We start from the raw sequence: 13,657 nt of genomic DNA on the forward strand, positions 1-13,657 counted from the left end.
CAGCCCAGGCTGTCCCATGGCGTCCCTGCCCTGCGCCTCTGTCCCTGCAGGCTGTCGGCATCCCCCACCTGGCTGGGCCCTTCCTTTGCACCCAGCTCTGCCTCCTGCCTGCCTCTGCCTCGCCACACAAAGCCTTGGCCTTGATATCAAAAGGATTAATTCAATTTTTACTGTGCCTGTGAACTTTTAGCACAGGAACAAGGCATGCAGGGGCTGCTTTGGCAGCAAGGATGATTGGAAGAGAAGACATCTGTCTCAAAAATGTAGCGACAGAAAATCGAAGAAGTGAATCTGGGAACTTGGGGTGGGTTTTATGGAAGTGAGTAAATTGTAATACACACTTACTGATGCTGGTAGAATAACATGTCCACATAAGGTTAGAAGTTATCCCTTGTCAGTTTCTCGGCTGTCTAGGTGACCTGGAAAGGCCCGGGGTGGCCTTGGACAGCCCGCACTTCAAAGGACGAGAAGAGGCTTCAGATCTTTTCTCAGTCTCAGTGTTTATTAATTGTTTATCTAAAAGATTTTCTCTTGGCCCAACAGAGGTCTGCACAGCAGCCAGCCATGAGCACACTGAGAGCCCCCGGGGCGGTCACTTATCTTTATACTCGAAATTACGTATACTATATTTATCATTTTTCCCCAATACCTTTTACCCTTATTAACCAGTGCACTTTTAGTAATAACCAATCCCAAAGTGCCAACATCACCACAGAAGATGGAGGCCAAGAAGAAGAAGAAGAAGGACAGGACACGCCCCAATTCCTCCATCTTACTTCTTTCGACCCCCCTGTATAGAAATCTTAAACCCTGTGTTTCACTCTAATTAACTTATCCCTTCACCATTCACCCCAGTGAAATCCTCCCATCCTCATACATGTCGTCTCCCGTGTAGGATCAAAGTCCAGCCACCAGACACTTCTGGCAACATTCCAGGACTCCCGAGCCCCCCAAGGGTGGTCTCGGTCACTCTGCACATCAGTCCCGAGGTGCTGAGATCCCACAGTTTTGGGGATTTTAGAGACAAATTTGGGACAGATTTGGGGATTTAGAGCCAAATTTTGGGGCTGATTTTGAGGATTTAGAGCCGATTTTGGGGCAGATTTTGGGATTTTAGAGCCAAATTTTGGGGCTGATTTGGGGGATTTTAGAGCCAATTTTGAGGCAGATTTTGGGATTTTAGAGCCAAATTTGGGGGCTGATTTTGGGGATTTAGAGCCAAATTTTGGGGCTGATTTTGGGGATTTTAGAGCCGATTTTGGGGCTGATTTTAGGGCTAAACCTGGAGGATTTGTGGCCAAATTTTGGTGATTTTGAGGCCGATTTTGGGGCTGATTTTGGAGATTTGAAAGCCAATTTTGGGGTCAAATTTGGGGCCAAACTTGGGGATTTTGGGGCTGAATTCAGGGACTTTGGAGCTGATTTTGGGGCCAAATTTGGGGATTTTGGGACCCAATTTTGGGGATTTTCGAGCAGAATTTGGGGCCGGCTTTTGGGGTGGAATTTGAGGATTTTAGAGGCAAATTTTGGGGTTTTGGGACAGACTCTTGGGGATTTTGGGGCCAAATTTTGAGGATTTTAGAGCCAAATATGGGGATTTTGGAGTCAAATTTTGGGCTGATTTGGGGGATTTTAGAGCCGATTTTGGGGCTGATTTTGGCGATTTAGAGTCAATTTTGGGGCTGATTTTGGGGGTTTTAGAGCCAATTTTGGGGCATATTTTAGGGCTAAACCTGAAGAATTTGTGGCCAAATTTTGGGGATTTGGGGACCAGATTTTGGGGCAAAATTTGGGGATTTGAGAGCCAATTTTGGGGTCAAATTTGGGGCCAAACTTGGGGATTTTGGGGCCAAATTTGGGGCCAATTTTGGGGCTGAATTTGGGAACAAACTTGGGGATTTTGGGATATTTTAGGATGGATTTGGGACATTTTAGGTTATTTGGGGATATTTTAGGGATATTTTAGGATGGATTTCGGATAATTTAAGATGGATTTGAGACATTTTAGGATCATTTGGGACATTTTAAGGATATTTTGAAAATATTTTAGGAAGGATTAAGGATATTTTAGGGCAGATTTTGGGGACTTTAGGATAATTTTGAATATTTTTGGCTCCTTTTATGGGGCGCTTTCTTCTCAGCGGCCGAGTGATCCAGTCCCATTCTGTCATCCATTGAAGGACCCTGGGCACTGACTTGCTTGTCTCCACCTTTGCAGACAATGTCAATAATGCTTCCTGTAAGTACGTTGATTTAACCCGGTACCAGTCCAGCGTCTCTTTTTCCATGGGTAGCCTAATGGTGGCAGGCTCTTGACTGTCCACTTCAGCAATTCTGAGACGGCCTTTTTTGATCAACGCAGCCAATTGTTCGATTTTTGAGAATATTGTTCTTTCATGTTGTAGCGGTGGTGACAGCCATTCCAATACCCATATCTCCCCCATTTTGTTTTCACATTGGGAGAGAGCGCCAAGCAGGTGACAAGGACTATTCCAAACAGTGAGGTCAATAGGGCAATCTAGCTGTTGACGGGACACATATCCTTGTTGTACACAATTACTGATTTGCTGTAGGGCGATATGGTGTTCCTTCGTGAGGCATACAGGGGTAGTGGGATCAGTGCCCTTTAGCAAGGGTCGTAGGGTCTCCAACAAGTGATTTGGTACTCCCACAATGGGTTTTAGCCACTGCAAGTCTCCTAGCAACTTTTGAGCATTATGTAAAGTCTTAATGTCCAAGTGCAGTTTTAATTTTTGGGGTACCACTGTTTGGTCCAATAAAGTCCATCCCAAATACTTCCATGGTTTCGTGGTCTGAATTTTCTCTGTGGCAATAACAAGTGAAGATGTCTCAAGAGTGTCTCTGATGCTGTCAATCTGCAAAGGGGAAAATGGCTGTTGCTGTGCAAACAAAATATCATCCATGTAATGATATATTATGGTAGCTGGCCACTGCTGACGTAATGGCTGTAATGCAGCGTCAACATAAAGCTGGCACAACAGGGGGGGACAACATCGCATCCCCTGCGGCAATGACGTCCACTCAAATATTTTGTCTGGTTCTCCACGATTTATTGCTGGTAGGGTAAAGGCAAACCTCTTCATGTCATCGGGATGCAGCCCAATAGTGAAAAAACAATCCTTTAAGTCGATGATTAGAAGTGGCCAATCTTGAGGGATCAGGGCTGGATTCGGAAGACCAGGCTGCAAGGCCCCCATCAGTTCCATCTGGTCATTCACAGCTCATAGATCGTGTACCAGGCGGTATTTTCCTGATTTCTTCTTGATCACAAAAATGGGCGTGTTCCACGGACTCGCTGAGAGTCGCAAATGTCCTTGCGTGTATTGTTCCTTCACCAATTCATGGGCATGCATAAGACTCTCCTCTTTCAAGGGCCATTGCTTAACCATCACCGGTGTATCTGTTTTCCAGGTGAGTGGAATGGGGAAAGTCCAAGCAATGGCAATTACCCCAAAGGGTGGTGACTGGCCAACACCACCCCCAGCTGTGTTAAAACATCCCTGCCAATCAGGCAAGAGACTGTAGGGGGCAACTGAACAACTGAAAACACAACAGATATCTGTTGCCCATCAATGCGCACTGACAGGGGTGGTGTTCTGCTAGCCAAGGTAAGTCCTCCTTCTCCTGTGAGCATGTTTGTTGATGGGAGCAGGGGCCAATGCTGTGGCCATGCTTCTGGCGATATGATGCTGGTGTCTGCTCCCGTATCCAATAGTCCATAAAGTGTTATACTCTGATGTCCATGGGTGATCTCAACTCTCTGTTTTGGCCTCTCCTGTAGATCTACAGTCAGGACTGTAATGCCGGTGGAGCCAAAACCCTTTCCATCACGCTTCTGTCCAGTAAGCAATGGAATACCCAATGTCATCTGCGGTAACGGTACCAATTGCACAACGCGTTGACCTTATGTTACCTTTAGCGGGGGATAAGGGGTGTAAGCCATGATTTGTATTTCTCCTGTATAGTCTGCATCTATGACCCCAGGCAATACAAATAGTCCCAGCATGGATGTTGAGGAGCGTCCTAGTAATGATGCTCCACATTTTTGTTCTTGTAGCGTGAGAGGACCGTTTACTCCAGTTGGTATCCTTTCAGGCTGGTTCGTCATTAACGTGACATCTACTGCTGCTGATATGTCCAAGCCGAGGCTCCCTGCTGTTGCTGGCTGCAGACAGGAGGTGGCGCTGATGTCGCGGCGGCAACTTGTGTCTGGGCGCGGCCGGCAATCACGCTCAGCTGCCCGTTTCCCGATCGGCGCCGGCAAGCTCTCGTGTTGTGGGAACTGGATTGGCAGCTTTGGCACCACACGCCAGTCGCTCTGTATTCTCAGTGCATGTGTCCCCCATTGCCGCATCGGTAGCACATGAGGTGTGATCTCGAGCCTCCCTGCATCTATCGTCGCTCCATGCAGTGGATCCCCCTGAGCTCGCTGTGTCGCAACTGACTCATTAACCAAGGCTGGCCAATGCGCATTAAACAACAATTGCTGATGCTGAGTAAATATTAACCGTACTATTCCCCTCAAATAATTTGGGCACAAAATCTGCGTATTAAAGAGATAATCCAGCATCTGCCTAACAGGTTCGCTTTTTACACCGAACTGACTAAGTGTGGACCGCAACTGGGATAACAACTTCCAGTCTAAAGGGGTATGCTCCACCAGATCCTCTGTGTGGTTCCCCTGAGCATCCCACTGTGGCATGGATGTAACCGGACAGGCAAGAGCAGAAGCGGCCTCCATTGCCTCACCATCCCCCGTTTGCATTGCCTCTTTTGCCAGAGCAGCCCAAGCCTCCCTCCTCTGTTTAGCCATCTCCTCCCACAGGTCACTGAGTGCCCTGGGATAGGATCTGACTCTCTGAGAATTCTGCGCTGTTGGCGCTTCTGCGCAGGTCATTCGGGTGGGGGAGGCGACAGGCTCAGCTCTCCATCTCTGTGGGGAGCTGGCGGGCTCAGCTCGCTCTCTCTGTGGTGGGGCGGCAGGCTTAGCTCGCTCTTTCTGCAGAGAGGCGGCGGGCTTAGCTTGCTCTCTCTGCCATCCTCCAACTCGTCCTCCTCCTCCGACAGAGAAGGTGCAGATGGCGCCCCTGCGCCTGTAACAAGATCCTCCATACCACACTGTTGTGAACCCTTTGGTATTAACACCTTGTTTACCGAAGGCGCAAGAGGATCGTCCTCACGACCATACCCTATATTCCTCTTATGAGCTTCTGTCGCCCTTTCTGCTGTCTTGCGCTCAGAGACATGTTGAAGCAGTGTATTGTGCACCACCCACCATGGCTTGCCCAATTTCTTTGCTGTCTAATCATCTTCTAACACCGCTTCCCACAGTATATCCCCAAATTTTCTCCATTCTACGAGCTCGTGGACCGTATGTGGGTTAAGGAAAACCCCCTTAGCATAGCCATAGGCTAACTGTGCCCTGGTAGCTCCTTTTTTAGATCTATCCCCTTTACTCCTCGCCTTTCTAAATACTATGCGAAAAGATCATATGCTGCTTGCCTATCCATACCTATTCGTATACGTCAGCGCTGTTGCGGCTTTCCAGGCTCCGGCAGACACGTATGGCCCGAGTCACCGATGTGAACCTCGAGGGTGCTTCAAAATTCCGGCACCGTTCCGGCTGTGATCAGGACCCAACTCCATTTTCCCTCGACCGTGGCATGTCCTCCCCCGTTTTCTTTTCCAGCAAGACACGGAGGCAGATGTCGGGGTCACCATTTTTTGAAAGAAGGAGACCAGGACACCAGATGGTCATCAACAGGTCTAATTTATTGATTGATTTGGCAACCTAAATACAGTACATAATGAGCATCATACATATTGTAAAAGCTGAGCTCAGGGTTGGCTATTCAGCTACATGTCAACCCTGTCTAATTTAGCCTTTAGCTACATTCCTGTGGTTAGCAAGAATAGCAACTTCTGCATTCCACATCCCGTTCTTGTATAACTTCAGCATCTTCTTTGTGAACAAGGACACCCTGCCCGCGAAAGGGCCTCTGCCCTAGTTAGGACATCTTTACCAAATTGATTCGTCTGTGTCCCCTCTCCTTGAACCACTCTTTGACAAAACTCTCCACAGGATTCCACCTCCAAAATTCTGTATATCCAAGGGTTGCTCCCAGGTAAATCTGTCAGTACCATCAAGTCTGGCTGGCCTTAGCCTCTGGTGAATGCCCCTGCAACACTGGGGTTGGGTTCTTTCCTTCCCATGAAGATCCCTGGGACACTGTGGGGACCTCATGGAACCAAGGGGATCCTTGTGGCACCACTGGAGCCCATGGAGCCAAGGGGATCATTGTGGCACCACTGGAGCCCATGGAACCAAGGGGCCATGGTGACACAGCAGGGCTTCATGGAACCCAGAGACCATTATCACTCTGTGGGGCCTGATGGAACCATGGAGACCATTGTGACCCTTCAGGGTCTCGTGTCACCAAGGGGGCATTATGACACCTCAGGTCCTCATGGAAGCAAGGGACCATTGGGACACTGTGGGGCCCCATGGAACTGAGGGAACAGGGAGCAGGTCTGGCTGCAAGCACTGAGCCCGGCCGGGGTTACGGAACCATCTGCAGGCCCCAGGTGAGATATGAACTCTTTCAGTGCTTCCATCCTCCCTCGAGTGAGAGAAAAGGACAAAGTGCAGGCACATAGAGGAGCAACATGAAGACACCGAGGGCAGAGAAGAGGATGTTGAGTCCCAGATGGGAGGGATGAGGAGATGTCCTGATCTTGGGGCTGAAATCCTCTGGTAAAGCTATGGAGAAGGATATAACTGATACATCAGACTCTCTTTTTCCCTGTATCACATTGAAAAGTACAGGGAAATGACTAGTTCAGCAAAGGCCTCCGTGCTAAAGTAAGCAAATGTTGAAGTAGCTGTGATCCCATGAGAAGTTAGAACACTGAAAAAGTGAAGAGTGATGAGATCCTGTGCTTTCAGAGGGAGGAGAAAAAGATCTCTGTTCTCAGAGATGAAGATGATTTCAGAAATAGATGAGAACATTTGCTCTTAAACAGCTCATCTTTAAACTAATTCCCCATAAGTTGACATGGCCCACAAACACAACTGTAAAAGAGCTTTGAACAACTGGGAGGGATGTCACAATTGCAGATTTTTCTGGGCAGTTGCTATTCATGGAAATTGAGAGCCACAAGAGAAGTGTTTCTTCTGGAGAAGTCTCCATAGCATGAAACAGAGACTCCTCTCCCTAAGTGAACTCAAGAAAGACTATTCTAGTTGAGGTAAACTGACTGAAAATTCTAGGTTTGTCTCTTTATATTGTCACTAAGAAAGAAAAGGTTGTAGGGAGAGGAGAAGTGTTCTGAAAGTTTTGTTCTTATTACTCTTTCTTTTAGTTGCTATTAATGAACTTTTCCTTATACACTCTTAAAGATTTGAGCCTGCTTTGCTGTTCTCCTAATCCTATCACACAGGAGGAAATGAGTAAGTATATTCTAGTGAGTGCACTGGTAATTAGCCAACACTGAAGCCACCACAATAATTGCTGCATTTTCCATGAAATCTCAAATAGGTGAACGAAAACCACTACAGAAATATTTCTGATGAACTGAACTAGAGCAGAGGGAAATCAAGGCAGAGCCATGGTTTGTCAGGACTTGTTTGATCCTAATGCACCACGTGGTGCATTTGGAGCTGAGCCCTGGAATCTTAGGGCCTGAGAGGAGATTGCACAAACCTTTCCAGGAGTCCAAGTCAGAAAAAAAACCCAAAGTGTCTAAAATCATGGATGTGTCCCACTGAGGTCCATCTGCTACACAGGCTCCTCATGGACTTCTTGGAGGAGAGATTTGGAGGCCAGGATGGCACAAAAACTTCTAAGAGATTCAGTGTGAAAAGGGAAATCCAAAGTACTTTAAAAACCTTGAGTATCTTAAAGTATTGATGAGCTCCACTGAGTGTCAGTACAAAGCTCTCAAGGGACTCGTGAAAGCAGATAATTGGGGCCATGATTGCACAAACGTCTTACAGAGTCTGTATCAAAAGTGAAACATCAAGTACTTTGAAAAAACTCAAGTACCCTGAAGCATAAATGAGCCTTACTGAGTGTTGTTACTGACAAAGCCTCTCCAGGGACTAATTACAGCAGATAATTGGAGGCCATGATTGCACAAACCTTTCAGAGACTCCAAGGCAAAAGCCAAACCCAAAGTCCTTTGAAAAACCTGCACAGAGGCTCCTGGCCCAGAGGCAGCTCCTGGCAAGGGCAGCGCTGCAGAGAGACAGCTCTGGCCAGGAGCAGCTCCTGTGCACAGCCCAGCAGGGCTGGGGCACTGCCTGCAGCCACCCCGGGCACAGCACAGGGGCACAGAGGGGTTAAACTCAGCCTCGGCTGGGAGCACAGAGCAGAGCTCACTCAGGGCTCACTAGAGCAGAAATCAGCCCAGCTTTGAAACAGTCATTCCCTGACTGTGGGAAGAAAAGTTGCAGTTCCTGCCAGGATCTCCTGGAGCTGGCACATCCCACAGCTTTGAGGACCTTTCAGGAGGACTTTCAGTGCTGCTCCAGGGCAGGGCTGTGGCCCTAGGGCAGGGCTGGCTTTCCCTGCTGCCCCAGCCCAGGCACAGCCCAAGGTAGCTCCAGTTGCCAGGCTCTGCTGCAGGGCTGAGCAGCCGGGGCTGCAGCCAGGGGTGCCCAGGGCTGTCCTGCAGAGCAGGGTCCTGCAGCCCAGGGCGCTGTGCTGGGGCAGGGACTCTGCTGCCTGCCAGGGAACGCTCTCAGCCAGCCCTGGCAGCTGCTCCCAGCGCTGGAGAGCAGCTGTGGGGGGAAGGAGCCACCCTGAGCAGGGCAGGGGCTGCTGCTGAGAGGGGCTGGGTGGGGCAGGGCTGCTCCCAGCTCCAGACCTGCCTGGGCACAGCTCTGGAGGACACTTCCCAAAGAAGGTAAGCCAGGGATTGCTGGAAAGATCAGGAGCTTTCCTGAGAGTGTTTCAATTTCCTACTTAGAGAAAGATGGGAATGTTGGGGTGGTGACAAGAAGTTTTTTGTACTTTTTACATTTTTATATATTTGTAGCTCTCCAAATTACTATTATATAGTTACAATACTATAATCCTTACTTAACTCTATTAAACTCTTAACTGTATTAAACCACTATAATATTCTTATATAGCTTTAATCCTGAATTAAATCTAGTATGTTTCCTTACCTTTCTCTTAATAACCTGACTGTCTAAATATATTCCTAAAATGCTGTATAGTCCTATTCTTCTATATAGTCCTGAAATACTATATAGTCTTCTAGGAACTGGACATATAGGAGCATTTTGGGAATGAGCAGAATATGAGCAGTCATTATAAAAAGTGAAGGCAAAGAAGCCTTTGGACCTACTCCAATGGGTTGACCCAGGGGTGTGTAACTAGGGAAACTAAATCTCCTTTTGGATGCTCCTGTTAAATATCCTATTTATCAACCTTAATAAATTGTTGAAATCGGGAGGTGGGTGTGCCCTTTCCCACTGGGACACCTGGAAGCTTCCAATAAGTGTCTGGCTTATACTTTACTGTTCTAACACTGCTGCAAAGGTTTTTTTTTCTCTTTGGATTATAGACAACAGGGGGATGAGAGAAGCAGAAAAGGAATTGTAATCCCAGAATCACAGAACATTCTGAGTTGAAAGGGACACAGAGGATCATCAAAGGAATGTTTGAACATTTACACAGACTCCAGAACTGTGACTTAAGCTGGTCAGTATCCTTGCTGGGAGCCTCCCAAAGGGCCCTCAGCCACTCCTCAGCCCTGGACAGCAGCAGCATCACCTCTGCAGGGCCCAGCAGGGCTCTCCTGAGCTGCCCTTGCCCAGCTGCACACAAAGCCTGCCCCAGCCAGGGCCCTGCACACAGGCAGGTTTCTGTAGGGCCCAGACAGGGCACACAGGCTGGGATGGGCTCTGTGAGCGCTGGCAGGGACAAGGCTCCTCTCAGGAGGGAATGTCCATGCCCAGGGAGATGCTCAGGGAAGGAGAGGGGACTGAAGAGAGCAGTGCTGGGGCAGGATGAGGGCACTGTTGGTGTGTGGGAGGTGCCAGGCACAGGTGGGTACGGGAACACTGTCCTGAGTGCCCGGCTGTCTCTGCCCTGCCCTCTCAGGCACAGCACCACAACATCTTCTCTTGGTTCTGCCCTGCCCTGATATTGTAACTGTTATCTGCTGCTCTCAGGGAGGCTCTGGCATTTGCAGCAGCTGAGTCAGGCACTGCCCTTGGCATTCCTGCCAGGCAGGGCTGTCCATGGGAATGGGGTGTCCAAGCTTCCTTGGCACCTGTGGGGCTGTGGGCAAAGCAGTCCATGGGAAAGGGGAATGAGCTGAGCCCCCTCCCTGAGATCTCATCATGGGCACAGCCAGGGATCTCCTTGCTGTGCCCTTCCAAGCTCTGAGCCGCCCTCCTGGGTGCAAATCTGTGCCACAGCCTCTGGGAGTTCCCTGAATGTCCCCCGGGGAAGGGCAGAGCTGCCTCAGCTGAGGAAATGCTGTTGGGTTTGCCAAGGGAGCCGAGAGTGTCCTTGGCACAAGGGGCTGCTGAGACCTTGCCCAGAGACCTTGAGAGAGGGTGAGACATTCAGGGATCCCTCTGCTCTGGGCAGGGTCTGGTTTATCCCAGGCTGACCCAGGAGTGTGATTGTTCTCTGATTGCAGCCTAAGGTGCAAAGCCAGGGCAGCTGGGAACAAGCCCATACAGCCCCACATCTTCCCTCAGCCACAGGGAATCCTTTGCCTCTGTCCTCTCGCAGTGGCAAACTCTGAGTGAAGCAGAAATGCCGGGGATTTCTGACCTCAAAGAGCCAGAAATGATGTGTGGGTAGGAAAACAATTCCTTAAACCAGCTCCTGCCACCCACGTCCTAAAATATAGGAGTGCAGATGCCAAGCCTGTCTTCATTCTGAGTGATTCCCCTGACAAATCCTGAATATCCAGCCTTGTCCGTCTGCCCCATGGCCACAAACCCAGGGCAGTGGGGCAGGGATGGCTCCTTGAGGGCCCCCATGCACAGGCCTGGCTGCTCCTGGCAAACTCAGCCTGCACAACTGGAGCTCAGGCAGGGGACCCAGGTGAAGGTTTTCCCAGAGAAGGAACAAGGGTGGGTGAGTCCCAGCAAGACAGTCTGCAGGGAATGGCCCAGGTTTGGCTCAAAGCAGCTTCTCCTGACTTGTCACTGTCCTTTATCCATGAACAGGTCCCCAGGTGCAGCCCCAGCAAATGTCCAACAGCAGCTCCATCAGGCACTTCCTCCTGCTGCCATTGGCAGACACGCGGCAGCTGCAGCTCCTGCACTTCTGCCTCTTGCTGGGCATCTCCCTGGCTGCCCTCCTAGGCAACGGCCTCATCATCAGCACCGTAGCCTGCGGCCACCACCTGCACACACCCATGTTCTTCTTCCTGCTCAACCTGGCCCTCAGCGACCTGGGCTCCATCTGCACCACTGTCCCCAAAGCCATGCACAATTCCCTCTGGGACACCAGGGACATCTCCTACACAGGATGTGCGGCTCAGCTCTTTTTCTTTCTGTTCTTCATTGGAGCCGAGTTTTATCTGCTGACCGGCATGTGCTATGACTGCTACGTGTCCATCTGCAAACCCCTGCACTACGAGACCCTCCTGGGCAGCAGAGCTTGTGCCCACATGGCAGCAGCTGCCTGGGCCAGTGCCTTTCTCCTTGCTCTGCTGCATACAGCCAATACATTTGCCCTGCCCCTGTGCCATGGCAATGCCCTCGGCCAGTTCTTCTGTGAAATCCCACATATCCTAAAGCTCTCCTGCTCACACTCTAATCTCAGGGAACTTGGTCTTCTTGCTGTTACTGTCTTTTTAGTATTTGGTTGTTTTGTGTTCATTGTTTTCTCCTATGTGCAGATCTTCAGGGCCGTGCTGAGGATCCCCTCTGAGCAGGGACGGCACAAAGCCTTTTCCACCTGCCTCCCTCACCTGGCTGTAGTCTCCCTCTTTGTCAGCACTGCCATTTTTGCCTACCTGAAGCCCCCCTCCATGTCCTCCCCATCCCTGGATCTGGCCCTGTCTGTTCTGTACTCGGTGGTGCCTCCAGCCCTGAACCCCCTCATCTACAGCCTGAGGAACCAGGAGCTCAAGGCTGCAGTCTGGAGACTGATGACTAGAAAATGTAAGCAACATTAAACTGCTGGACAGTTTCTGAAAATAATTTGTAATACATGTTGTCTTTGATACTTCTTGTTGGTTTCATTTTGGAGCTTCTTTTTCGTTGTTTACCTTTTTTAATGTTGTCCCTAAATGAAAGCAATCAATTTTGCCATATCTCATTTTGTATCTCCACAGGTCCACTGTGACCTGTAGACTGTGTCAGTGAGGACCTGTGCTCTTGATACCTTTAAATGAAAAAAAGGATTTATTTCATATGAAGCTATCAAGAACATAGCTCCTCACTGCCACAGTCCAGCAAAGTTTTCCCTGGAGATCCCCCTTTTGTTGCCTTCTCTGGAGCTGCAGCAGCAATGTCTGTGTGCAGAGCTGGAGGCAGATCAGTGCTGGCCCAGCAGCTGTGCCCAGCAGCAGCAGCAGCACTTGGTGTTGCCAGTGCTGCTGCCGTGGCCCTGCCCCGCTGCCCTGGTGGCCCTGGTGTTGCTGCAGGGCCTGAGTGCTCTTGGGGCCAGGCACAGCCCTGGGGGTGGCAGTGCCGGGGCTGCAGCAGGGACAGGCCATGGGCACTGCTGGGGCAGCGCTGTTGCCTCAGGCCAGGCCCTGGGGGCTCCAGGCTCCTTGCCCAGGCTCTCTCAATAACATGGACAGGCCAATGCTCAGCACAGAAAAGCCCCGTGAGCAGCCCCAGGCTGTTGGTGTGGGGACATGCTCAAGAGGCACAAATGCCATCAGCCCCTGGGGCCAGCAAGGGCTGGGGGACACCAGGGAAACCACTCAGCTTTGTCCTGGCCTCTGCAGTCAGCCAGAAAGTTTGTTCCCATCAGCTGGGAGTTTCCTGTGCCACTGCAGACGCTGTTGCTCAGAGCCAGGACTGCCTAGCAGCCACCCCCAAACTGCCCTGAGCATTTCCTTTGCTTCACCTTGGCTTTCTTTACTCTGTCTGGCACAAATTTCTTCTTGTTGCCCAGCCCTGTTCCCTGCCCTGCAAACAGCCCATCTCTGTTTGCCCTTTCCTCTCTGGCCCCACTCCCCATTGCAGTTCCTGACTTGGCACCATGGAAACGTCCCTTGGGCAGCAGAATCATCATGCAAGTGCTGTAGGAATTGTCTGCAGGCTCCTGCAGTGCCTGCTGCTGCTCCCTTGCCAGAGGCACCCCAGGCCAGGGGGGCCCATCTGGGCTGCTGTGTCTGGCTCTGGGACTCCCTGTTCTGGGCAGTGAGGAGGAGCTGCAGAGGCTCTGCAGGACTGACAGGATGGGCTTTGGGGCTGGCAGGAGAAGCTAAGGGACCTGGGCTGCTGGAGCTTCAGAGGAGGCCCAGGGCTCATCCTGCAACTGCTCCAAGGGTGGTTTCAGAGAATCCCAGAATCAGCAAGGTTGGAAAAGTCTTCGGAGATCATCAAGTCCAGCCTATGCCCTGAGACCGCTTTGTCTGCCCTGGGCCTCCTCTTCTCCAGGATAAACAACCCGAGCTGCTCCCTCAGCCACTCCTCACAGGAGTT

At 50.4% G+C, this 13,657-nt stretch overlaps 1 protein-coding gene across 1 annotated transcript; it reads left to right on the top strand.

The window, feature by feature from the left end:
• The first annotated feature begins 11,241 nt into the window (after positions 1 to 11,241).
• LOC132076920 (olfactory receptor 14J1-like) lies at positions 11,242 to 12,174 on the top strand. The gene has a single exon (XM_059478343.1). It carries the CDS (start codon positions 11,242 to 11,244, stop codon positions 12,172 to 12,174), a length of 933 nt encoding a protein of 310 aa, XP_059334326.1.
• Positions 12,175 to 13,657: the final 1,483 nt, after the last annotated feature.

The sequence above is a fragment of the Ammospiza nelsoni genome, chromosome 9 (assembly GCF_027579445.1).
Source record: "Ammospiza nelsoni isolate bAmmNel1 chromosome 9, bAmmNel1.pri, whole genome shotgun sequence".
NCBI classification, from domain to species: Eukaryota; Metazoa; Chordata; class Aves; order Passeriformes; family Passerellidae; genus Ammospiza; species Ammospiza nelsoni.